Source organism: Coregonus lavaretus, assembly GCF_964263955.1.
Source record: "Coregonus lavaretus genome assembly, chromosome: 32".
NCBI lineage: Eukaryota > Metazoa > Chordata > Actinopteri > Salmoniformes > Salmonidae > Coregonus > Coregonus lavaretus.
Window position 1 is genome coordinate 23,507,452 of NC_140019.1, and position 26,716 is coordinate 23,534,167.

Here is a 26,716-nt window from a genome sequence, read left to right on the forward strand (position 1 = left end):
AAACTATTATTTGTTGCCTATGTGATGAACTGCCATTCTTTTCTTCAGGACTAGGCGTTCTGACGGCTAAATCTTTTGAATAGCATTTTCTGAAGTGTCAATCATATCTCCCTTCAAGTTTGTATCTGTTCTTAAGCAGCTTTCAATGGCAACTTTCAAATAGAGCCAGATGCCAACCATAACTCGTAACAGTACAGAATTGATGAGAAAATACACATTTATGGCACAGATGTCGAGATCTGTTGTTTTTCTAACTTAGCGACATAAAATGAATTCAAGCATGTTCATATACACCTTACCTTGCATGATGCCAATATCATTAAAACAAACAAAAATGGCATCCACAATCTGCCTTTGTCATTCTAATTGTTTAAATTTGCATTAATCTGTGTTAAGTGGTTTTCATTGCACGATGTTCACAAACCATGTGCGCCGACTTTGATCAAAACAAAGAACTTACATTCTATCACCATGACATGTAAAGCATTCCTCTAAGTTGAGGGAATCAATGTGGCAAAACAAAAATGCACTGCAGACAATGTACAAAACACCATCATCATTTATAACACATTACATTTATAGTTGGAAGGACATTTTGAAAATGTCACTTTTAAAAAAGGACAACACATGTTACTGGTTACCATTAACCAGAATACATTTGTGCGATATCAAAACAACCACTGAGTTTAATTCAAATTGCTCTGCAAGGAGTTGAGAAAAACATTGGTGACAATTTACTCACTAAGGCAGCATTTCCCCAAACTAGGTCCTGGGGACCCCAAGGGGTTTTGGGTCTAACACTACACAGCGGATTCAGATAATGAACTCAACCTTTGATTATTTGAATCAGCTGTGTAGAGCCTTGTGGTCCCAAGGACCGAGTTTGGGAAAAACTGCAGTAAGGCAAGGAAGTAGTGCTCTGCTGCCACCAAGTGGCCACAAGGCATACTGATATTTCACTGCTGCCACCAAGAGGCCACAACAAGACATGGCATACTGATATTTCACTGCTGCCACGAAGAGGCCACAAGACATGGCATACTGACATTTCACTGATGCCACCCACAAATTCATTTGAAACTCACTTCAAATTATAAACCCATCTTACATTGGGCTACTACTTTATACTACATTTCTGAAAGTTCAATACACTAAGAAATTTAAAACAGGAAGGATTAATAACGTAGGGTCTGTGGGAATGGAATTTATTTACGAGACATTTTACAGAGCGAATGATGCCTTGATTGATAACCAATAAAACACATACCTTTGCACAAGGCAAGTGATTTAAAAAAAAAAATTAAAAAAAAGGCAGACACTGTTCCGCAGAATGTCGAGCCAAACTACCTAGACTTATGCGTCCAACTTCTCCTAGAATACCATTAACCAGAATACATTTGTACTATAAAAATAACAATTCAACCACATCCATATAAAATAAAGTTGTCATAGAAAACCCAACCATGGTTAGTCAGAGATGTCAGGAAATATTCACAAGTGTCTATTAGTTGAAGAGGGGAAATAAGCTGCGGTTTTATTACAAGAATGCAGACAGTGAAAGACTCATCTTTACAGCTTTTTAGCAGTTAAAAACATTTGTCTAGTAAGACAAAGTCAAACATGACATTGCTTGATTAACTACATTAAAGCTCAGGGCTGCGTCAAGCATAAAAAAGACAATCCTTATCCTACAGGATCGTACATATAAAATGCACATTACAATTTTTTTTTAAATGTTGTCCACATGCCCTAGACCGCAGCCGAGCAGAGTTAAGTTATTGAAATTCTGGCAATATGTGAAACGCAGTAAAAATATAAATATGCAAAGGGAAATACAGTTTGGCATTGGCGAGCACAAAAAATATAAAATCATTTCAATGACAGTTTCGTGGGGGGCTCGATGAGAGAGACCTCTTCGTACCTAGAGAGAAACAATATGGTATAAATAAACAAGCTTTCATTCAGACCCACCATTCATGTTCAAGCTAATAGAAATCTATAAAATTACAATATGAACAAGTAGTATCCTAGAACAAAAAATAAAATAGCCATGTGTGTAAGCTTACTGGCTATTTTAGATTAGAATTGCAAATGGATGGATACCAATGGCATGTATACATTAGGGAAATATGCCAACATGACGAAAATAAATCCATCTGTATGGTCCACTTACTTTGCGCCCTTGTACTTCTCCCTCACTGACTGCTGCGCATGAGTAGCAGCATTGAGGTACATTTGGTACAGATCCTCTATGCATGGCATCAGGTCTTCTAAAGAGTTGCCTGTCACCTCCGCCAGAGACTTGGACTGAAATAAAACAAATTAAACAGTCAGAAAAATGCACAAAACTCAAATAGTCACTGCAAACCGGTTCGTTCTAATTTAGGGCAAAGATTTCAGGTGACAAAAGATCTGAGTTGAGGAAAAATGATTGTTGGTGAATAAAAGGCCGCAATTGAACATAGGTTTGCTGCCTATCTCGTGCTACAGTTGTATAAGGACAATGTTCGGTTTAAACTTTAAAGTGTGGAAAATAAAACACTGCATGGTACCCCCTGAAGATCAAATGCAATCAAGAGATTGCTTGTCAGGGATGAGCCTGGGAATTGAAAATATTGGGGAAGAGATTCACTGTATTCCCCATGTCAGTAAGCAAACCTGTCAACTGGGGAATAGACTACTTTTCAAACACATCTTACAAAAGCAGACTTAATATGGCACTGACTTTAGTGAGGTGGAAATAACATTGTTTGTGCCAAGTTTAGGTACAGAATTTAATAAGACAAGGCCACTTGCCCTTCAGTGACAACTAATTGGCTAGTGCACCAAGGCCATTAGCAGTTGTAAATCTCGGTTTCACAAAGTTTACTCCGAGTTGTGATAAGCTAGGTGAGTTACCATCAATATATGAATGTTTGGGCAGCAAGTGAGACAAAAAAAGCCTGATTATTACTGTGAAGACTTGCATATTTACATGAGGAGAGGTTCATGACACACCAAAATGTGTTGATTGTTTCTCTCCCTGAGTAGCCCAACAGACAGTGTGAGCCAGTGGCACATACACCGCAGGGAGAGAATTACTGTTAGCACCAGCTACCAAATCCTAGCCTACCGCTCTGAGGCAAAGACCTGTTTAAGATGCTTTATTTTGAGTGGAGCATCAAGGCCGAACCAGAGGGCCATGAAACTCCTACCCTGCTACAACACTTACAGCAGCATTGCAAACTTACCCATGAGCCTCCTGTTATAGTGTGGTTTGCCAAAATAAAGGCAGCAGCAGCGGTCTGAGAGGGGAGGTACTTTAGGAATGGGTCAGAGTCTACTAGACTGAGCTCCCCTAGGAACTAAGGAAACAAAGACAACATTTGTAAGAAAGAACTCACCAAATATCTATAAAAAAAAGTATTTCAACTTAGACACTCCAGTGATTTTTGTGAAAAGTGATATCCCAAGTATAAATAGATTAAAGTACACACTAAACAGTACACAATGCAGCACAAAAGTGTTTAGACAACTGTAAACTTCAAGGAGTATGGCATTCAAGGAGTTAGTCTGATGTGATCAGCCTCCCCCTTGCTTGAGGAATAGAGAACAAAAGAGTTAAGGCCCACCCTCCCACTTGTGCCATTTCATGATACCTGGACCACCTATTGAGATTTAAGTAAATCGGGTGTTAAATGAAGTGAAACAGACTGGAGTAGGACTTTAAAATTACAAGATGTGAACACCACTACAATGTGTACACTACTCACCATTGACAAGCTCTCCACCTTGTTGCTGACAGGCTGGGTGAGAAAGTACTGGGTGAGAAACTGGTTGATGGTGGGAGAGGCCAGATCAAAGGAGAGCACTTTCAGCACCAGATGCTCCATCCGCAACACTTGCTTTTTGGTGTAGGTGTCGTCCGTGATGTAAACAAACTCTGCCACCTCCGGGGGGTAGATCTCTTCGAATTTCCTGCATTTGAAGAAAAACCAGTGAGTGATCAAAGCACACATTGCTTAGATTGACACTATCAATTAAAGGAGTACTTCATCTCTAGGGTTTACTTTCATTTAAAGGGATAGTTCCCACCAATTAAAGTTAGTCAGATGTTGGTGCCAATCTTTTCTATTAATTTGGGACAGACACCTAATACAGTGGGCTCTACACAACAGATAGCACAGACTTGGTTTACTCTGCACACAAGGTGATGCTGTGGGGGTCGACAACACTTACGAGGCCAACAGCATGGCAGCGGTTCCGACCAACTGCAGCTTCCCCCGCAGGACTGACATGGAAGACAGGAAACGGTCGATGTAGTTCACAGCAAGGTATAGAGTCTCGTTCTGGAGCTTGTACTCCTCACCAACCTCCACCAGCCAGTCAACGAGGATAGCTCGCATGCTGTAGGTGATATCTGGCTGCTTTTTCATGTAGCCTGCTTTTGGTCTGGACTTAACCTTGGGACAAGAGCACAAATGGAAAAACTGTAGTTATTGTTCAGTGATTTGTGTGACAACTGAACAATGAATAGCACACATCAGTTTGCTCACCTCCATTTCCCTAAGATACGCATGTATTTCTGAAGCATACTCTGTTGCTGCGTTCATGTCCACTGGCTTCTCTTCACCTTCAATAACTGACATATCCATGGGACAATCTATATAGAGGAAAATGTGACTTTTTAATCCAGAGAAAATACCATGTTCTCCACAGGGTTTTAAAAGTGTTTAAAAAAAAAAAGCTAAGTGGATTATTACTCAAATACTCACCACCAAAACTGCCATCCATGTTTGACAAACATGTCACAGGTATGTCAAGAGAGGCGAGAGGCTGCCTGAGACATGTAACTGTTGGGTTCAGTTTTAGGGGGGAAATCTCTGTGGAGGGCTTGGCTTTGAGGGACACCCTTTTCCTGGAGAAGGCAGCATCTGGCTCATCCAGGTGAATCTGAAAAGCTGGCTGCTTGGTGCCCAGCTTCTCTGCATAACTTTTAGGTACTTCATTTTCGCAGGACAGCACCTGAAATGACAGTTTTAAAGATCAGACAAATATTTCAGTACCCATGGTTTCGACAATGAGTTAGTTCCACCTAGTCATTTAATGCTAATTAATTAATAATATAGGAAGAAATGTTTGAAAACGCAAGTTAGCCATCCCAATGTTTAACACAAGACATTGACAGCATAAAATGGCGGACTACTTTGGAGGGTACCTAGCTAGTTAGCGGACATTAACACATTACTTGACAAAACGTTGTAATTGTAAATTAAATATACTGTTATTGGTCGTCAAACTATAACCTATATTTATGACCGTGTTTTCCTAAGATGATCAAATTTTAGGTAGTAAGTAAGCTAGCCACCAAGCTCAATTTACATGCCAGTTATGCTAGCTAGGCAACAAGTCTGTGTTTGTATAGTGTTCGCTGGTTGTGGCTAGTTAGAAAAGCTAGCTAGAAGTTAACAACCTGTTTTGTGCCGCGAGTTTGAGGTTTGCTGCATTGGTTGTTTTGCAAACCTCCCAGAACAGTTCTCTGTGGTGCTTTGGGGACAATGTTCTCCTGGTTGTCCACCCGGTTTTTAATTGGACCCCTCAGTCTGGACAGCATATTTTCTTGGTTTTGGTATTCTGGCAGTGGAACATCAACCGCGATTCCTTGTCCTTGGTTTGATCCTGACATGTTATCCTCAGTTTCTGGTTCACCAAACAAGTCACTGCAGAAACGTGCACTTTGTTACAAACAAAAATAAAACCTTGACGGTAAAGAAATACCGTACCGAATAAAAACAGTGACTTACAAATTGTATTAGATAGTACAAAGAGACTACCTCTGTTAGCAAGCTAGCTAGTACAGTAGCATAAGTTATCACACACACGTCGGTGGTGTTGAGATGGCAACAACGTAAGTCGGAGCTGCAAATTTAAAACCCTATTTTTAACGTGGATGCAAAAAAAATCATCTTCTGCATGAAAACCGACATTAGCGCGACATTCTGTTTGACTAAATTCAATAAATGTAGCTAACTATCGCGCAACCTTTATCTACAAACAGTCCCTTGTCCTCTCAAAATATATATTCATGCAGAAATGTTGCTTGTTCTCAGTTCAAGTAGCCCGCGACTATTGAAACGGCCAATCACAACCGAAGGCGAAACGGCCAATCTCTACGTCACGCATCTACGGCGGCTGATACAACTCAGATTTAATGTGTCCGCGAATACGCAGGCCGTTGCGATTTCGTCGGGGTGTCAGGTTTGTTGTCAGCTAAGGCGGGACAAACTGACAAGGTACTTTTTTCATAATTTTAATTAATATAATATCGTACAATTATGATCTCTCTGAGAGCATCTCAAAGTCTTGTTACACTCACTTATGTTATACACAGAGACAACCCCACCCCATGACAAAAAAAAAAAAATGTATTTGTGTATTTAAATACTCTAGTCTATATACTTCAATAGAAATATAACTGCCAAACATGAAGGATGATATTTTCAAGTGCCAACCTATAAAACAGAACATATAACTGAATATACACTACCAGTCAAAAGTTTGGACACACCTACTCATTCAAGGGTTTTTCTTTATTTTTACTATTTTTTTCATTATAGAAAAATAGTGAAGACATAAAAACTATGAAATAACACATATGGAATCATGTAGGTACCAAAAAAGTGTTAAACAAATCAAAATATATTTTATATTTGAGATTCTTCAAATAGCCACCCTTAATGACAGCTTTGCACAGTCTTGGCATTCTCTCAACCAGCTTCATGAGGTAGTCACCTAGAATGCATTTCAATTAACAGGTGTGCCTTCTTAAAAGGTAATTTGTGGAATTTCGTTCCTTCTTAATGCATTTGAGCCAATCAGTTGTGTTGTAACAAGGTAGGGTGGGTATACAGAAGATAGCCCTATTTGGTAAAAGACCAAGTCCATATTATGGCAAGAACAGCTCAAATAAGCAAAGAGAAATGACAGTCCATCATTACTTTAAGACTTGAAGGTCAGTCAATACGGAACATTTCAAGAACTTTGAAAGTTTCTTCAAGTGCAGTCGTAAAAACCATCAAGCGCTATGATGAAACTGGCTCTCATGAGGACCGCCACAGGAATGGAAGACCCAGAGTTACCTCTTCTGCAGAGGATAAGTTCATTAGAGTTACCAGCTTCAGAAATTGCAACCCAAATAAATGCTTCACAGAGTTAAAGTAACAGACACATCTCAACATCAACTGCTCAGAGGAGACTGTGTGAATCAGGCCTTCATGGTCGAATTGCTGCAAAGAAACCACCACTAAAGGACACCAATAAGAAGAAGAGACTTGCTTGGGCCAAGAAACACGAGCAACGGACATTAGACCGGTGGAAATTTGTCCTTTGGTCAAATTGGAGATTTTTGGTTTCAACTGCCGTGTCTTTGTGAGGCGCGGTGTGGGTGAACGGATTATCTCCGCATGTGTATTTCCCACCGTAAAGCGTGGAGGAGGAGGTGTTATGGTGTGGGGGTGCTTTGCTGCTGACACGTTCTGTGATTTATTTAGAATTCACTTAACCAGCATGGCTACCACAGCATTCTGCAGCGATACGCCATCCCATCTGGTTTGGGCTTAGTGGGAGTATAATTTGTTTTTCAACAGGACAATGACACAACACACCTCCAGGCTGTGTAAGGGCTATTTTACCAAGAACGAGAGTGATGGAGTGCTGCATCAGATGACCTGGCCTCCACAATCCCCCGACCTCAACCCAATTTAGATGGTTTGGGATGAGTCCGACCGCAGAGTGAAGGACAAGCAGCCAACAAGTGCTCATCATATGTGGGAACTCCCTCAAGACTATTGGAAAAGCATTCCAGGTGAAGCTGGTTGAGAGAATGCCAAGAGTGTGCAAAGCTGTCATCAAGGCAAAGGGTGGCTATTTGAAGAATCTCAAATATAAAATATATTTTGATTTGTTTAACACTTTTTTGATTACTAAATGATTCCATGTGTTATTTCATAGTTTTGATGTCTTCACTATTATTCTACAATGTAGAAAAGTCAAAATAAAGAAAAACCCTTGAATGAGTAGGTGTGTCCAAACTTTTGACTGGTATTGTATATAGCTAGGCCAACAAAATATTGGTTTAGACATCAAATCAAATTTTATTTGTCACACACGTGTTTAGCAGATGTTATTGCGGGTGTAGTGAAATGCTTGTGCTTCTAGCTCCGACAGTGCAGTACTATCTAACAAGTAATATCTAATAATTTCACAACATATACCCAATACACACAAATCTAAGTAAGGAATGAATTAAGAATATATACATATATGGACGAGCGATGTCAGAGCGGCATGGACTAAGATACAGTAGAATAGTATAGAATAATAAAGAATTCAGATTATGTAACATAATTCTAGTATCTTACACAAAACAAACATAAAGCTGGAAAGTAAACTCTATACTCTAAACAAAACAAAAGCTATTACAAATGGAGTGTCAAAGTTTGCATCCTCTTTGCTCAAGTTTGATATTATGCCTCATTGAAGAAATTCATCAAAGAATCCAAATCGTAGTTATCCAGAACTTCCAGCAGCAATGACACCTTTGTCTTCACATTCTGTCCTTTGAATTTGAATTTGTCGATGAAGAGGTCCGTTATCATACCTGGGGAAACGGAAAAACACACACACACAGGTTACTGTCATGGTAGTTTTGCATAACTATACTGTCAAATTCGTTTTGCACCAGGAGATAAGGATCCCTGGCAAGCTAGGCTACTGTGATCGCTGAACATTTAATTTGTTTTTAATTCTAGTGAAATGAGAATGTTAGAGCAATAACTATACATTGAGATACCATAAAGTCTTTCCAGGTGAGCTGGTTGTTTCTTGTATTCCTCTAGCAGATAGGCAGACTCATCTAGAATGTTACGATATTCTGGAATGAGGAAGTCAGCATTCCCCTCGTGAACCTGAAGCTCCTACCAAACACACACAGCATACACACACAGCGATATGTGAGCAAGAGTTGCAATATTAAACTAGTTTCATTTTTCTCAAATCACTGTTTGCAACACTGGTACTTACTTTTAATGCGTCAATCAGCTGAACCTTTTTGGCCAATAGCAGCTGATACTCAAGCTTCGGATGAATCATCTTGAGTGTGTGGCCCACTGAATCGTCATTGATATCTGGAAATTAGAGCCGCAAATACAATTGTGAGATTGTCTATATTGGCCTGGATAGAGACAAGATAAAGATAATATGTTTTTTATTTCATGAACAGACATAACTGTTTCACTCCATCGTCAATAACTCTAACTAGTAGCCTAAAAACAGATAATAATGTAACTAGCTAAAGACCTACCATAAGAAATGTTGAGATTGTTTTTTCTTTTGGTGGCTTCTTTGGAGAGGACATCCTTCAGTATGGAGATGGTGGAAATGTTGTCAGACTTGAAGTGGCCTTCCCCTTTACTAAAATGACAAAGGGGGGAGAAGAAAACCCATATTGAATGTACAGTCTTAATTCATTCTCCCTAAAGTACAATGGCAAAAAGTATGAGAGGTGCGCTTGATTTCAAGCTTTAGTTTGCACTTTTGGGATTATTCCATTGGTTACAATTACTGGGAAAACTAAACCAAGCACTCTGATTGACGCATATCCCTAAGGGGATAAATTAAGTTGTATTGAATTAATTTAATTCCTAACCAGTATGTAGCTTCCAGCTGCGTGCCAAGGAAAGTGTTCTGGAAGTAGAAGGTGATATTCTCCCCTGCTGGAGTCTTCTCTGGGACCTCTGGCAAGCAGAAGAGGACCCAGGAGTGGATCTCTGCAAAGCTGAATTGGCCAACTAGACTCAAAGTGTTCATGGGTCTGTTTGGGGGGGATGGAGAGAAAATGGGAGACAATGAAAGAAGACAGAAAAAGAGTGAGATTGAGTCAAACACTGTCTTTCTTTCTGTAGACTATTACCATATAGGACCATATAGTCTTACTCAACTTCCGGCACCAGTGGCTGGGAGGTTGCTGACTGCTCTCTCAGATATGATCAGTACCCTGGGAACCATCTACTGCTGTTGTGCCCTTGAGCAAGACAAGTCTGCTCCAGACTGACAATTTGCCACAACCCCTCGGGGTGCATGTGTGTGTGTACGTGCCTAGGGGGTCAATTCTTTTTTTTCTTTTATAGCTGTCTAGCATCCATTAAGTCTGTTTTAAATGTTAGTTCATGTTAGTTATTGTTAGTTCATTTAAGTTGTCCTCAAAGCAAAGTGTTATTAACAGGCCAAAGGAATCACATTGCCGCACAGCCCAGATAGGTTTTGGCAGACTGACCAAATTTGGCACAACAAAGTCTTTGTAAAAAGGCACCTGAACAGCTTCTACCCCCAAGCCATAAGACTGCTGAACAGTTAATCAAATGGCCACCCGGACTATTTACATTGACCCGCTTTATTATTTATTAATTCATCTTAATTGTTTTGTACTGACTCCCTTGCACTGGCTCTATGCACTCACTTGACTCTACCCACACACTCACACATACTACTCTGACACTCCAACACACGCGCACACACACACGCACAGACACACTTTCACACTTCGCATACGCTGATGCTACTCTGTTTATTATATATCCTGATTGCCTAGTCTCTTTTACCCCTACCCACATGTACATACTGTATTACCTCAATTACGTCAACTACCTCGTACCCCTGCACATTGACTCAGTACTGGTACTTCCTGTATATAGCCTCATTATTGTTTTTATCGTGTTACTATTTCCTTTTTATTAGCAAATATTTGTCTTACTTCTTAACTCTGCATTGTTGGAAATGGGCTCGTAAGTAAGCATTTCACTGTAAAGTCTACACCTGTTGTATTTGGTGCATGTGACCAATAAACATTTATTTTATTTGATACTAGTGCTTTATCCTTCTCCTTACCTGTCCTGTTCAATGGTGTGAGTTCTCTGGTGAAGGGACAGGGGTTTGATAAGGTACTGGCGTACCTGGCAGGTCTTGGGCTGCAGGCGTGGGGTGATGTAGGCCTGCAGGGTGCCATATTGGCCCTCAATGGACCTCACCTGGAGAAGGGAGAAGATGCTGTGACACAAGTCATGAGAACACACAGCAGTGTTCCCCTCCGCATTGCAGAGGCAGGTGGGACTGGGAAGGAACTGGAGACTAGAGAGTGGTACTTCTAATGGTTTCAATTTACATGTTTTTATTAATTGCCATTAGTACAATTCTAAATTAATAGTTATTGGGCTAAAATCTGTAAGAACTGACTTTAAAACATACTCTTAAAAAAAACTCTCACCTTCAGCTCAAGCCGTGTAGTATTTGCTTGGCATCTGTACGTAACGAGGAGAAAATTGCCTTTTGGCTGCGGGAACAGATAGCATAATTAGTGCTTTGAGGAGTCTAAAGCATTCACTTGTAGTATTTGTATGCTCTCTGTACTAGGACATCTCACCTCTGAATCACATTCGCTGAAACTCACGACAGCAGAGTTCTTGTCGACATCCAGCAGATCAATTGGTACATCACTCTGTAAAGAAAACAATACTAACATTACAATCCATGACATAAAAATCCACAAGTCATCAAATAGTCGTACTGTATAATTAGCAGATCTCTCTCATGCAAAGAAACTTTCAAACCTCTCTTTCGGGTTCAATACACAACATAAATACAGAGTCAAGTCAATTTGTTTCACCTGCAGCAGCAGATTGTCGATGGCCGTCTGCACTTCCAGGGTGAGGCTGTAGCTGGCGTCGTCCTGACACAGGGTGAACTTGTCGTTGACGCTGAACACGGGCATGGCGGAGACCGCCGTACTAGACTGGGAGGTCTGCTGGTACTTCTCACGGCCCTGAACGACCTTTATCTGCAGTTGGTCTAGCTCTTCCCTGAGGGGGACATGTGCTGTGGGTTCATACTGGGAGAATTGTAACAATAACAACAGACAGTATCTGTCCTCATATTTAAGTTAGCTAACAAATGTTTTGCTACACACAGGACTTCACTTTGGCTGTTGAATTAACCTTGCCAACACTGAGTTTTGCTTACAAAGTTCCATTGATATACAGTGGGGAAAAAAAGTATTTAGTCAGCCACCAATTGTGCAAGTTCTCCCACTTAAAAAGATGAGAGAGGCCTGTAATTTTCATCATAGATACACGTCAACTATGACAGACAAAATGAGAAATACAATTCCAGAAAATCACATAGTAGGATTTTTAATGAATTTATTTGCAAATTATGGTGGAAAATAAGTATTTGGTCAATAACAAAAGTTTCTCAATACTTTGTTATATACCCTTTGTTGGCAATGACACAGGTCAAATGTTTTCTGTAAGTCTTCACAAGGTTTTCACACATTGTTGCTGATATTTTGGCCCATTCCTCCATGCAGATCTCCTCTAGAGCAGTGATGTTTTGGGGCTGTCGCTGGGCAACACGGACTTTCAACTCCCTCCAAAGATTTTCTATGGGGTTGAGATCTGGACACTGGCTAGGCCACTCCAGGACCTTTAAATGCTTCTTACGAAGCCTCTCCTTCGTTGCCCGGGCGGTGTGTTTGGGATCATTGTCATGCTGAAAGACCCAGCCACGTTTCATCTTCAATGCCCTTGCTGATGGAAGGAGGTTTTCACTCAAAATCTCACGATACATGGCCCCATTCATTCTTTCCTTTACACGGATCAGTCGTCCTGGTCCCTTTGCAGAAAAACAGCCCCAAAGCATGATGTTTCCACCCCCATGCTTCACAGTAGGTATGGTGCAACTCAGCATTCTTTGTCCTCCAAACACGACGAGTTGAGTTTTTACCTAAAAGTTCTATTTTGGTTTCATCTGACCATATGACATTCTCCCAATCCTCTTCTGGATCATCCAAATGCACTCTAGCAAACTTCAGACGGGCCTGGACATGTACTGGCTTAAGCAGGGGGACACGTCTGGCACTGCAGGATTTGAGTCCCTGGCGGCGTAGTGTGTTACTGATGGTAGGCTTTGTTACTTTGGTCCCAGCTCTCTGCAGGTCATTCACTAGGTCCCCCCGTGTGGTTCTGGGATTTTTGCTCACCATTCTTGTGATCATTTTGACCCCACGGGGTGAGAACTTGCGTGGAGCCCCAGATCGAGGGAGATTATCAGTGGTCTTGTATGTCTTCCATTTCCTAATAATTGCTCCCACAGTTGATTTCTTCAAACCAAGCTGCTTACCTATTGCAGATTCAGTCTTCCCAGCCTGGTGCAGGTCTACAATTTTGTTTCTGGTGTCCTTTGACAGCTCTTTGGTCTTGGCCATAGTGGAGTTTGGAGTGTGACTGTTTGAGGTTGTGGACAGGTGTCTTTTATACTGATAACAAGTTCAAACAGGTGCCATTAATACAGGTAACGAGTGGAGGACAGAGGAGCCTCTTAAAGAAGAAGTTACAGGTCTGTGAGAGCCAGAAATCTTGCTTGTTTGTAGGTGACCAAATACTTATTTTCCACCATCATTTGCAAATAAATTCATTAAAAATCCTACAATGTGATTTTCTGGATTTTTTTTTCTCAATTTGTCTGTCATAGTTGACGTGTACCTATGATGAAAATTACAGGCCTCTCTCATCTTTTTAAGTGGGAGAACTTGCACAATTGGTGGCTGACTAAATACTTTTTTTCCCCACTGTATATTGCAAATGCAGGTGACAACAACAACTGTCCACAAGTATACCTGAGAGCTGCCACTTTGCTCTGGGTCTCTCGACTCATCTTGACTTCCTCTCCAGCGCCTGCCTCAGCCTGCTGGGGCTCTGTGGTCAGCCCTGTCACCCACCCTAGACACATACATATTATTTCAAGTCGCTCACAACATTGTATCTGTATCTCCTATAGAGCACTTATTGTGAGCAGCAAACAGTCAGCGGACATTCGTTTTTTCTCTCTCTAGTGGTTCTTTTTTCCATAGCTCTTGTGCATAAAACAAATCCTTTCCTTCGTTGATAGCTCACCTGTGTATGTGGCTGTCAGAACCTCGTCATAAGACTCCTTCCCAACACAGCCACCCTGGATAGAGGTGACGCTCTCCAATAACACCTGGTGGACAAGTTAGTATCCCAAAGACATGGATTTCTACAATATTCTCTCAACTTTAGGATAGAAAGTTTGTTATTTCACCGCATTTTACAACATAAAGACATTTCTATCAACTTTGAATTAAAATAAAGTGTCAATTTTCCCCCTGAATTGCAGATGATATGCACAGTGCCAGTAGGATATAACATATAAAAATATGATTTGTGGACTTACATGCTCAAAGCGCAATGAGGGCTCATTGGAGCTGTCAAACCCATAGACCTCCACTGTCCCATCGTCCCTGCCAACAAGGATGTCTTTCACCCCGTCACCCAGGATATCATATGTGTCGATGCACAAAACACCTAGTAGAAACAACCATAAAAGAAGAAAATGGGAATAAGCTCAATGAATGGAATGATGCTATATGATTGAGTGATGCCCAACATGATAAGTCAATGTTAATAACATTCTTATAACATACAATGTTAATAAGTGTGCTAATTGTGTTTCAGTGCATAGATACTCTGAGTCTCTGACAGATGAAACATATACTAGTTTACATCTTCTTTAACAATATCGTACCTCCTTTCTTTTTCTCATTATCAATCTCCCATTTGGAAGAGGAAGAGGAATCAGTTATCCTAATCAGTCCCAGTTTGCCATCCACAGTTCCATAGAGAATGTCTTCGCCATTAGTCCCTAAAGCAGACGGTGGGGTAGAAGTAGACCAGTTTGCTGTAAGTACAGGGATGTGTGAAATTGAAATTTGAGTTCAGTATAAGGATTTTATACTTGCCTCCATCTCTATTGTACAGCTCCAAAACTGAGGGAGGACCAGGGACTTCAATATCATACACAAGCTCAGATCCCTATGGGCAATAAAACACAAACTCACTGAAGTACTCTGTAAGTCGCTCTGGATAAGAGCGTCTGCTAAATGACTAAAATGTAAATGTAAATACTCATTGAAGTACTTATATACTCATACTGCAGTACTCATACACAATTTCCATTCACCCATTCACCTGCAACACTCTGAGGACTCGGTCTTGACATGCCAACACAGGGACAATGCGGCCCAAGTTCTCAGCAGGCAAGCACACAATGTCATTAATTTTGTCTCCAGACAGGTAGTAGTCTTGATCCTTGCAGTCACAGTAGTGGTTGTAGATGTAACTCGCACACACAAAAAGGTCTGCTCCTGAAACGTGCCTGAAAAACACATTGTAGGCACAAAAACAAACCCACAATTCCCCTTATTTATAAACCAATTAAAGAACGCTCCAAGTGTCTTTATTAATAAAAGCTTGCCTATACTCTCGCAAAACCATACTCCCAAGTCTCGTTCATCACTGTTGACAAACATGTGTAGAAGGCCTGGAACCGAGGCAAGGTAACCTATAATTCACATCAAAAAGTTAAAACTCACATCGCATTGATGCTTTCTGTAAGGTTGGCCTCAAAGGACAGGAACTGTTTGCCTTTCTTGGTGTATCCCTTCACTTCGGAGCCAGCACACACAAAGATCTTCTCCTGTGGGGTTCCAAGAGCCCCACCAAGGTCCAGTCTGGTTATCTTCTGCCCTGGCAAGGTCTTGAACACAGGCTGGAAAAGATAGCTACAATCAACATTCATGGAATGAAACTTTATTTATTCATTACACAATGAGAAAGGAAACTTGTATTTTTGAGGACACAGTACCCATCCCACCGAACAGCACAGGGTCAGCTGCAGAGCAGCTTCCCTGGTGCAGTTAGGGATTAAGCTGTGCCTTGTTCCTGGGCACAACGGCAGTAGGTATTCATATGAAGTCCTTGAAAGTGGCTGTATTCTGCTAGCCTGGGTGCCAGTTTGGCTCTGATTTAGCCAACAGTGATGAATGAGTAGGCTCCCAAAAACAAACTGGCACCCAGGCTAGTATTTCAATGTTGTTAAATATGTAAGACTCAATACCTACCACAGCTTCTCCTTTTTTCATCCCAAAACAAGTTATCACGCCATCATGATCAGCAACCGCAACCTGAGACACACAAAATGACATTTCTAACTCAAGACTGCTTGGGACATTGTTCAAAACGTATATTCAAAACCAACCACAAGGTCTATTTATGGGTCACCTCTAATAATGCACATTCACATTTCAGTACCTTTTGGGTTGCTTTGCGTCCCAAGGCAGGGAGGAGCCTCATGGTTTTCTGAGATATCACACCGACCTGTGTTAATGAATGTGACAGCCAGTCAGTCAGTATCACAAGTAATCTAGTTACTGAAATCAAAGTTGGCAGAGTACAAAAAAAAACAAGCTGTCCAACTCTTTTTCCACTCAATTTAGGCTACTGTTTAGCCATAACATTAGTGACATGATCACGGGTCAAAATGTAGGAAAAAGCTACCCAGTTGAATAATCTAGCTAGTTATACTAGCAATACATGCAACTCAGTTACCTGTAGATAATCAACTCGGTTGAGGTTGATCTCCATGATGTCCTTGGCTTGATGTGAGTGTTTTCTCGGCAGAAATTGGTGTGCAATTCAATTGATTAGCTAGCTAGCTAATAGCTATATCTTAATTATCCAAAAGGTTTCTGTCCAGTTACGTTAACAGTTTATAAGCCATTTTTTTTCAGAACGGCGTTACAGGTATCTAAATCAACGTTAGCTAGCTAATAAAGATAGCTGGCTAACATGCTAGGTAAACAAAAAGCATTTGGTCAGATTGGGATTATTCTGTAGTAGGGATTAGCCTAGTTGGTTAATTTAGCTGGCTCGCTAAAACTGTAGCTAGTCGGAATGCAGGTGACTACTGACATATGAATATATTCTATATAGCTGGCACATCGTTATTTGAATTACTTAAACCATAACGTTAGCTAGTTTATCGACATTATAGTAGCTAGCAAAAAAAGGTTGTTGTCGAGATAGCTAGCATCTGATTCTGCTGTGAGCACACTGGACCCGTTACCATGAACAACGTTGTTTGTTTGAAGAAGCTTCAATATCATTGGGTGATGGTGGTGTCGGTGTTATTCAACGTAGATTCTGAATGGTTTAGCGGTTCCAGTATTGTTGTCTTCCTGGTTAGTAGAAAGTGGCCATCCTCAAATAAAAACCAAACCAATAAAATCACCGATGCTCTAAAAAGGAGTAAAAAAATACTACTTGATACAAATCATGTTTATATATCAGTGAATATGGAGGTTATACATCTCATTCAAGGTCATTTTTTTCATTTAAGAGAATGGAGTAATTTATTCCAGATCTACACAAACATGGTTTCTCTACAAGTAAATAAAGACATTTAACACGGGCATGCATTGAATCGGACAACTATAGGGGTATTAGCCTCAAATCAGTTTAATCGAACGTGAATTTAAAGACATTTTCAATTAGAAAACCTATTCAAAATGCAAATATACACTTGCATTTGAAGCCAGCCTAGTCCTTCCCATTTACTGCAGAACATGTGCTTTGTGCACGGACTGAGGAACTGCTGGTATAGTGAAACTGATTAATTTCAAGCATAAATCCTACAACTACATGTCCTTGTACCATTCAAGTCTTCAAAATACAGCATATATGCTGCTTTTTCATTTCAGGGCCCTTTTGGACTCTGCCAACACATTTTCTAAGTAGTGAGTTACATGGCATAGATCACATTTCAAATTCAAAGAGTAAAAACGTGTTTTAAGACAAAATCATAACCAATGCTTGCCGCTAAGAAAACTAATGTATAAAATGGAATTAGTGGATGTAAAAAAAAAGAGCAACTGACATCTCATCTCGCCTTTGAAAAGCACAATATGATTAAGCTATACAAAAATGACTGCAACTATGTATAGTACAATTGAATTATCTAATCTCAGAAGTAAGTCTTTTTTTTTTTTTTTTTTAAAGAAGAACAAGTATTTCCCATGAATAAATAAATCATACAGGACAGACCAAAGACATTTAACCATCATAAGGTCAATCCTTATAAGTAGAACACATCAGATAGTCAGCTGGTGTTTATTCCCAAAGAGAGAGAGAAGAGGGGGTGGAGGAGGGGGGAGTGAGTGTTCAGCTGTTCCATAAAGCCATATCGAAAACGATCTGGGGTTTTCAGTGCGTCGTAGGCCGAACCTCAGCCTCCGCTCTAGCATTTGAACAGCGCCGCAGGAAGACAGACCAGACTAACATTCAAAAAGGGTTTTTTCCTCGCTCTCAAAGTTGTTTGTCAGTCCCTCTCGAGTTGAAATGCTGCCACGCCCCTTACAGTACAAACTATGGTTGTGTGGGAACAGGAAGTAAGGTCACACTATGGTGGGGGCCAGGCGGCTCATAAAGGCGATACTGTTGAGGCACATCTTTCTGAAGAAGGGGGGACAGGCAGGCTTCATGATGAAATGCTCCAGCAGGATCCGCAGCTCTGAGAACAGGGTGCTGGGACAGGTGGACAGGGAGATTAGGGGATAGGGGGAAACGATGGTTTGAGAAATGATTTAATCAACATCAAATACATAGAAAAATGCAATTCGCCATATTTGGTATTGTACAATTATCCTACATATTAAAATTACTTCACAAAAGTCAAATGAGGCTACTTACCGGCAATATGGGTTTCTCCTTGAAGTATAGCGGAGAGTTATAAACCTGTAGTAAATGAAAGGCTGCAGCAAGCTTCCCTGGCCACTGTAAACACAAAAAACAATCATTAATCAAGTGACTGGGGAGGACAATCGATTAATTCTTATCTCAGTGCATACTGGTATAGTAAGACATCGACTAAGAAGGAAAAACCCTAATCTGACTTCAGTCTAAGGTACCATTCAAATGTGCAGCGAAATTTACCAAGAAACAGACATACCTGAAGAGCATGAATATGGTGGCTGGCATGAGGAAGATCTCATTGCAAGCGATGAACTTCAGGATGTTCTGCTGGTTGACCGAGAGCTTGTTGAGGAAGTTCCTCATGAAGGGCAGGCTATTGGGGCCCATTGCCTACAAGTGGAATTATACACATCAGGAGCACCACATGACTAAACTAGCAGAGACATAGAGCACCTTATACACTGTACATTTTCCATTAATGCCCTAAAACCAGAAATGTCCAATTGAGGAGCAAAATGACAATTTTACCTAGCCAAAACTAGTAAAAGGGTATTTTATAAAATACCCTTTTAAGTGTTGGCTATGCTTTACTCAACTGGCTTTGTATGGCTTCACTAACGTTGAAATGTTTTGGAATCAAGAGAAGATACTTACATCAAGAACCTTCTTTGTGTAGGTGGTTGCATGAAGCAACGAGAACAGGAAGACTGGGAATATGCTCACTGTAGACTGCGGTTAAGGGGCAAACAGCATTAAAGATTGACAACAATACAAAATAAACATTGAGGTCAGCATCAAATAGTGCTGTCAATCAATGCCATCTTGTTAATAGGTTTTTAGTAGGTTTGCATAACTGAAACCATGACCCCCAAGCATTACAAAAACCTTCCTGCAACACAATTGGCATTCTCCCCAAACCAGTCTGGTGGTGATATACCATGCTCTAGCTTTATCAGAGACCCTTATGACAGAACAACCAAGGCATGGTGATATTAGCCTGGCATGACAATGACCATAGGAGTTGGCTATACAGCATAAACAGATCTTGGACCAGGCTATGGTGATAAGGCCTTTATGTATGGTTGAGAGGATACTTGTGATAGGGTAAGAGTTGACCAGGATGAGGGAGTACAGCAGGTAGTGACAGCTGTCCTCTTGGAGTGCCTGGGTTAGGAAGGCTCTGCTGAGCTGGAAGTGGGGGAGCCGCTGGTGCAGCCGCAGAGCACTGGTGAGGGCGTTGGCCAGCAGCGCACGCTGATAGAAATTGGCGACCGCCTCGGGTCTGGAAAATGTAAAGAAGAAACAGATAAATGCATTACTCTGAGGGAACTCAGACTAATTAACTATACTGAACAAAAATATACAAACCCAACAATTGTACTGAGTTACAGTTCATATAAGGAAATCAGTCAATTGAAATACAAGTATTAGGCCCTAATCTATGGATTTCACATGACAGGGTAGGGGCACAGACATCAGAATGAGTTTTTCCCCAACAAAAGGGCTTTATTACAGACAGAAATACTCCTCAGTTTCATCAGCTGTCCAGGTGGCTGGTCTCAGACGATTCAGCTCATGAAACATGGAAACAACACTTTACATGTTGCATTTATATTTTTGTTCAGTATATATTTTGGAGTATATAAAAATGGTGGAAAAACAATTTGGTCCAGAATATGCTATAAAAGTGAATGTGGTGGCATCAGGTGATCATTCCAGACATTTGATAATGTTATTAGTAAAACATCTGTTCATTTGGCAGTTCTGCATTGGTTGTCCTTGTCAGGTATTGTTGCTATATTGCTATGTGCACATGCAGAAAAATATTTCCCTGGTGCTGGAACTGAGTAAACAAAAATAATGCAAAACCCAAACTGCACAATGCAGTAGAAAACCAAACCCAATGACCAGTCCCTATCATAGCGTATTGCTTTCTAAATAGACATATAGACAAAGCAAACAATTGGAGCATTGACCCTTACCCTAAGAGAGGTAGAATGAACATTACTGAGCAATAGACGGTGAAGAGCCGCGAGAGCCACATTGCCGTCTCTAGTTTGTTAGCCAACATGAATTGCTGTGAAAAAAGAGAGTACATTCAACTTCATAAGATTAGGAAAAACTAGACTAAATCATCCACTGTAGAATCACCGTCCACTGTAGAAGCACAACCATAGGCCTATATTGTATCAGTATGAGAACTACGGTTGCGGTAATCCAGATTTTCATACCGTTTTCGTACGGCATTACCGAATGTGCACACAAGGCGGGCAAAAACAATTTAGGCAACAGGGATCTTGATCCAAGAGGGGATTGAATGTCTCTGCTGTAACCAAGAAGCTTGATCTTGACATCTAGCCACTCAGCTAGCAAGTTAGCAAACCAAATGCATAGCTGGAGCCCTGAGCTGGATATTATTTATTTGACCCAACTTAGATTTCTTATAGTCATACTTAACTTATAAGCAGTGGCGTAGCATGCACTCCCCGTCTGTATTTCGAAATATACCGCTTATACCATATACCGGGGTATCGCCCAAGGCTAATGAGCACTATCCAAATGAAATGCAATAAGCCAAAATGTGAGAGCAAAAAAACGAATGTAATGTTACCTTACTGCAATGACGCAATGCAGGGACACAATTACATACGCAAAAATGGTTTGCCTTGCGTTGCACTACAAATTTGGGGCTGCACACATTTGCATGTTTTTACAATGCAACTACACAGGACAGTCAATTAGTGTAGCTAATTATGTCCTTACGTTGCGTACTTGCACAAGGTATAAATTAGACTTTAGGCTGGGTTTATCCTCCACCAAACATTCACGGTTACAAAATGTCACTGGAGCGTGCATAAAGTTACAAGCTATGACACGCAGTGAAATGTGTGTGGTGAAGTCAGAGCTTCTACACTAGAGTACATCTAGTGGAGTATAAATCCAGCCTAACAAGTACAATCTATGATCTGATGAAGTAAAAGTGCATGATTACTCACCACTGTCCCTAATTGAGGGGGAGGAGGGGCACTTGTTTGCTCTGTGTCAGCCATCTTCTTGACTCTGGTTTATCCCTGAAAAGAAAAACACATGAATAACTTCTGGCACCCTGACATTGCAAGCCCACTTGAAATGGCAAGAATGAGACAATGCTGCTTAGTTCATGCATACCAAACTCATAGTTCTAACTCTTTCAGGTTTAGGCCAACTTGAGCTCAGAAAAATTATTGGATTCATAATGATAGATGAAGTGAAACCTTGGATACTAAGGCTAGTGAGCTGAGAAATGTTCACACATTAACAGGCAGAAGAACACAGTCACTTGGCTTGCAAGCAGAGCATGCCATGTTCATGAGCTGTTTTTGATATGCGGAGTAAAGACGTTAACATCAAAACTAGTTAGCGAGCTAAAACGTTTAAACTGAATCAAGCAAATGTTAGTTAACATACTTAGCTAGTTAACTAGTTAGATGACTAAATTCATCAATATCATTTGTAAGTTAGCATTGACAGAACACAGGCGCTGTCCAGCTAGCTTAGCTAACGTTAACAATTATTAGCCAGAAGTGTGAGACAGTGCCAGGAAATGATAACTAGCGAGCAAATGTGTTGCCTTTATTTAATTAATTGAGCAAACGTTAGCAAGCTGGCTAATGTCAGTGAATAAATTAGCTAGCCTAATGTACGCTAGCTACTAGCTAACGTTGGACTGCCTCCACTGGCACTAGAATGTTCAGCACTTGCTTGTTAGCAAGCTAGCTAATAACGGTAGTTAGCTGATTCACTTTCGTAGCTCAGTATTTCTGTCTAGCTAGCTAGCTAAATAAGCATTATGTGTAGCTAACGTTGGAGACTGTTTGACTTCAATGTAATACGAATAATGAGATTCAGGATATATTTTCCGAAAATTACCTGAAACTGTCGAGATCAACGTCAGATGTCACTTTTACCAGTGACTGCGTTATTTTGTTGCTAATTTTGCTTCTCAGCCATATGCGTCGTTCCCACCAAAGACAGTACAGTATGAAGATAGGCAATAACTGCTTCTCCCTGATCAAGCTGTAGGCGATGTCATTGCGACGTTGGTTAGCTAAGCGCATGCGCAGAAATACGTCATCGGGTCTAAAGGTCGTCTCTCGCGGAAATGTGCTTGCGCATGCCATCAAAAAGGCACTCCTTCGATATAAAGTAGTTTTTGACGAAAATGAAAACGTGTCAGTTTGTCACTTTCACGAGGCAGCTACTTAATACGTTGGCTCGAATCTCACCCGATACAGAACCAATCAGTCGATATAATCGAGAACAATCATCAGAAATCACGCGATATGAATCAACACAGTGGGGCGCCGCCTGACCCACTAGTTGACCTTGGTCAGAAGGTTCAAATCAACGTTTCATATCGTAATTTCCGAATAGGCAAAAAGCATCAACCATGGCTGTACTACACCCCGTATACGTTGGTGGCGGTAATGACCATTTTTATTGTGCTGTAACTAAAACTAGAAGATCTTCTGATGTCCCTTCCCTTCTTCAAAGGCACATAATCGTATTATTTTTTAAACTGTGATTTAAAAAGCTAATGTAATGGATTTTAAAAAGTGTTTTTACCCAGGGATAGCCCGCTAATATGACCCATAGTAGGGAAGAACATGTATTGAGTGCAATTCGATTTGAACATAATCCATTTAAAAGGATTTGCAATTTTGCATTAGCAATCTTTTTGGCTTAAATTTCCTGTTTTTGGTGCTGTTCTCAACTGGCTTACCTGGTTAAATAAAGGTGAAATAAATAAAAAGGCTTAGAAATCCTTCTTTAACCTGCCTCTTCCCCTTCATTTACACTGATTGAAGTGGATTTAACAACTGACATCAATGAGGGTTCATAGCTTTCACCTGGATTCACCTGGTCAGTCTATGTCATGGAATGAGCAGGTGTCCTTAATGTTTTGTATACTCATTGTATGTGCATATATTATTACCAACCTCTGGGGAATTAGACACAGGTCCTGTTGCAGCCCAACCTCCAGCTCCAGCCTCAGCCCAACCTCCAGCTCCAGGCCCTTGTTCCAGCTCCAGCTCCACTCCCATCTCCAGCTCCACTCCCACTCCAGCTCCACTCCCATCTCCAGCTCCCCTCCCATCTCCAGGCCCATCTCCAGCTCCAGGCCCATAGATGTACAGATGTTGGATCTTAATTTGAGTCAGTTTGCTACAGCAGGAAAATAATCCTGCAGTAACAGGAAATGTGAAATGTGGATTCTAATAAATTGAAATTTTGTCAGGGGTTGATACATTTATGGCAAGGGAAAATCATGTCTGAAATTTCTACGTGGAAATTACAAACTTCAGAAGCCTTTTCAAACCTCAAATACACTACAAGTTAAAAATGTCCTTCATTGCAGAACAGCTTTCCTGCAACAGGGTGATAAAATGTATATCCTACATCTGTATGCTTGAGGTTAAATGTTATCAAAGTTATTTTAAAAATATGTGTACCAGAAAGGTGTACAGAAAACTTGGCGATCAGATCCTGGCCCTCAACACATTCCTTTCCCCTCCCAGATGAGGCTGTGCTGACTGGAATGGGGTCCTTGGGGTTGTGGACAAGGAATGTTGTGTCAACCCCCATATTTTCCAACTCGATAACCTAACAAAAAATTATGTAGAAATAGACAAGATAAATAATAAATGAAATTAGATGTAAAAAAAAAAGACATCTAAAAATGCTTATAGGAAAAGAGTTGGCAAAAAGACTGAAATCCTTTCGTAAGAGAAATGTCTGTTCTCTGGATCTTAAATCTGTGTCTCAAATCTAACTCCAACTATCAAATCCAAATCCATTACTTTTTTTAAGTAAAAGTTTCAAAATGTCATGATTTAGTATTGTGACCCTACAGTATATATTCCCACCATTGATTTCAGCCGTCTTAAATAATCTTTGACTTTTAAGGCCATCAGGTTTCCCTCCAACTCCTGACCTCCTGCCTGTAGCTTGTCTGCCTCCTCACTGTAATGGGCTTTTGTTGCAGGTGGTAATGCCTGCCATTTGCCCTGTGTACCTGCCATAACTCTTGACATACAACAGAAAACATGACAATGTCAGTGACATTGTTTTATCTATCTATTCTATCAAGGCGTTACTACAACAAAACATTTACTTGTTGAAACTAAGTAGAAATATATGTCAGATGGAGTCAGTAGACTTTAGAATTTGTTGTTAGACCCATAACGTTCTGAAGAGAAACCCCTCTGATCATTCATCTAAAAATAATAATAATTTACCAACATCAAAGACACACCGATTGAGAAATGCATACAGTCCACAATACTTGAATGCCCGCTTTGCTCTTGTAATTGCAAACAGGTAATTAAAGCCAAACCTGCACAAACATTTTGCTTTCAGGTGGTCCCTCATAAACAGGTTGTAAGCTGACACATTCTGTTTGTAGAGCTTAGTTTTTTTTTTTAGGGACAGCTTGACTCTGGGACAGTTTTCTTCTTTCATTCCCTAACCAATTCTAGAGGAAACAATTGGAAGAAAACACAAATCAGAGTAATTGCACATAATAGTTTATTAAAAGAGTAGACACAAAAATATTGCTCCACCAACTCAGCGTTTTATCTTGCAGATGATTGAAAAAGGAGCCCTTATTTACCATGAATGATCTGTATTGTGTCACAACCAGAAGGGCAGTGGGGGGGTGTTTTGAATCTGGGTTTTACCAGGCAATATGAAACTAGAGGCAAAACACAAATAGCTACTGGAAAAAGCTAAAACAACATAAGAATCAACATTATTATCACAACAGCAGGGGATAGGATCCAGGATTTGCATGACATTTCTTCAGAATTTGAAGTCATAACCCTCTGATAGCTAGTCAAGGGGAAGAGGTAGGGAGTGCATTGGGACCAGGTGATGGAATCCAATAGCCCAACAACGATGGATGAATGAATACTTAATTGTTCCATAGCGGCATTTGTTTGGGAATAATGGCACGCATGTAACACATCACAGAACATTCAACACTTCACTAAAATACAACATAAATATCACAGGACATACTTCACAAGACAAGGTCAGACAGACAAATAGATAGAGGTATACTGTAGGTGGTGAGTTACGGTTTAGTCTTCCTGGATTTAGGAACCTGATGCTGGTTGATATGAATGACTTGTGTGCCCTGTTTGTTCTACAGAGTGGGGTTTTGAACCTTCGACCTGACAGCAGCTGTTGGTACTGGTCGTATAGTGGGTGTATCTTAGTAACATTTTCTGGATTTATGGATGGTTCTTGATTTGTAGAGTGATGGGATGCTTTGAAACTTGACGCTGCCGAACCATACCACCCATGGAAGCAGAAGGTTAAGATGCTTTCAATTAATGTCTTATATAAAAGGTGAATCATCAGTAAGGAAGTTTCCTAAGTAGTCCTAAGCCAAATGTTTTGCCCAGAACCCAGGGAGATATTACAAAAAGACAAAACCCTTTCTGATGTTCACGGAATACAAAACAAAACATTAATGACCCTCACCTCCACCACACTCACCTCCACCACACCTCTCCTGGTCATTCCCTGGTCAAATAAGGCTTTCGAAACCTCTCTTTGATCAGGAAAAAGTTACGATCTTCTTTGTCCTAAGAACAGAATGACACTTGTTAAGACACATCCTAATTCAGTGTTATACACTGCTCAAAAAAATAAAGGGAACACTGAAATAACACATCCTAGATCTGAATGAATGAAATAATCTTATTAAATACTTTTTTCTTTACATAGTTGAATGTGCTGACAACAAAATCACACAAAAATTATCAATGGAAATCAAATTTATCAACCCATGGAGGTCTGGATTTGGAGTCACCCTCAAAATTAAAGTGGAAAATCACACTACAGGCTGATCCAACTTTGATGTAATGTCCTTAAAACAAGTCAAAATGAGGCTCAGTAGTGTGTGTGGCCTCCACGTGCCTGTATGACCTCCCTACAACGCCTGGGCATGCTCCTGATGAGGTGGCGGATGATCTCCTGAGATATCTCCTCCCAGACCTGGACTAAAGCATCCGCCAACTCCTGGACAGTCTGTG

At 40.5% G+C, this 26,716-nt stretch overlaps 3 protein-coding genes across 4 annotated transcripts; all 3 read right to left on the minus strand.

Annotated features, from left to right (window-relative positions):
• Positions 1-1,191: 1,191 nt before the first annotated feature.
• Positions 1,192-6,107, minus strand: LOC311107350 (cyclin-A2-like). 2 transcript variants are annotated; one of them, XM_084149836.1, is made up of 9 exons: positions 5,814-6,107; positions 5,453-5,699; positions 4,755-5,004; positions 4,536-4,642; positions 4,219-4,442; positions 3,753-3,957; positions 3,231-3,344; positions 2,174-2,307; positions 1,192-1,921 (listed from the first exon to the last, which is right to left on the minus strand). In XM_084149836.1, the coding sequence occupies exons 2-9, from the start codon at positions 5,663-5,665 to the stop codon at positions 1,870-1,872; spliced, it is 1,299 nt and encodes a 432-aa protein (XP_084005962.1). In that variant the 5' UTR covers positions 5,666-5,699; positions 5,814-6,107; the 3' UTR covers positions 1,192-1,869. The 2 variants fall into 2 exon arrangements, with proteins under 2 accessions (XP_084005962.1, XP_084005963.1); XM_084149837.1 differs by having other exon boundaries at positions 5,453-6,096.
• A 2,003-nt stretch (positions 6,108-8,110) lies between these two features.
• Positions 8,111-17,031, minus strand: LOC311107483 (BBSome complex member BBS7-like). The gene is made up of 19 exons (XM_084149979.1): positions 16,494-17,031; positions 16,197-16,262; positions 16,007-16,069; positions 15,479-15,654; positions 15,075-15,261; positions 14,846-14,918; positions 14,632-14,748; positions 14,281-14,411; positions 13,983-14,067; positions 13,706-13,808; positions 11,699-11,891; positions 11,456-11,530; positions 11,300-11,365; positions 10,924-11,063; positions 9,686-9,850; positions 9,341-9,450; positions 9,061-9,164; positions 8,831-8,954; positions 8,111-8,638 (listed from the first exon to the last, which is right to left on the minus strand). The coding sequence occupies exons 1-19, from the start codon at positions 16,527-16,529 to the stop codon at positions 8,505-8,507; spliced, it is 2,148 nt and encodes a 715-aa protein (XP_084006105.1). The 5' UTR covers positions 16,530-17,031; the 3' UTR covers positions 8,111-8,504.
• Positions 17,032-17,205: 174 nt separating this feature from the next.
• LOC311107874 (transmembrane protein 33-like) lies at positions 17,206-22,674 on the minus strand. The gene is made up of 8 exons (XM_084150452.1): positions 22,545-22,674; positions 21,632-21,706; positions 20,618-20,712; positions 19,730-19,917; positions 19,290-19,357; positions 18,892-19,025; positions 18,633-18,716; positions 17,206-18,467 (listed from the first exon to the last, which is right to left on the minus strand). Exons 2-8 carry the CDS (start codon positions 21,683-21,685, stop codon positions 18,338-18,340), a joined length of 753 nt encoding a protein of 250 aa, XP_084006578.1. The 5' UTR covers positions 21,686-21,706; positions 22,545-22,674; the 3' UTR covers positions 17,206-18,337.
• Between the last annotated feature and the right edge of the window lie 4,042 nt (positions 22,675-26,716).

Excerpts from the sequence above, each read along its gene's own strand:
- LOC311107350 (XM_084149836.1), bottom strand. The coding sequence starts at position 5,665 with ATGTCAGGATCAAACCAAGGACAAGGAATCGCGGTTGATGTTCCACTG. Across the intron at positions 4,643-4,754 it reads CATGGATGGCAGTTTTGGTG|ATTGTCCCATGGATATGTCA; the intron begins GTGAGTATTTGA and ends TCCTCTATATAG. Across the intron at positions 3,345-3,752 it reads AGGTGGAGAGCTTGTCAATG|TTCCTAGGGGAGCTCAGTCT; the intron begins GTGAGTAGTGTA and ends TTGTTTCCTTAG.
- LOC311107483 (XM_084149979.1), bottom strand. The coding sequence starts at position 16,529 with ATGGAGATCAACCTCAACCGAGTTGATTATCTACAG. Across the intron at positions 15,655-16,006 it reads TGAAAAAAGGAGAAGCTGTG|CCTGTGTTCAAGACCTTGCC; the intron begins GTAGGTATTGAG and ends TATCTTTTCCAG. Across the intron at positions 14,412-14,631 it reads TAATGAGAAAAAGAAAGGAG|GTGTTTTGTGCATCGACACA; the intron begins GTACGATATTGT and ends TGTTTCTACTAG.
- LOC311107874 (XM_084150452.1), bottom strand. The coding sequence starts at position 21,685 with ATGGCTGACACAGAGCAAACAAGTGCCCCTCCTCCCCCTCAATTAGGG. Across the intron at positions 20,713-21,631 it reads CCCCTCAATTAGGGACAGTG|CAATTCATGTTGGCTAACAA; the intron begins GTGAGTAATCAT and ends CTTTTTTCACAG. Across the intron at positions 18,468-18,632 it reads AGGAGAAACCCATATTGCCG|CACCCTGTTCTCAGAGCTGC; the intron begins GTAAGTAGCCTC and ends CACCTGTCCCAG.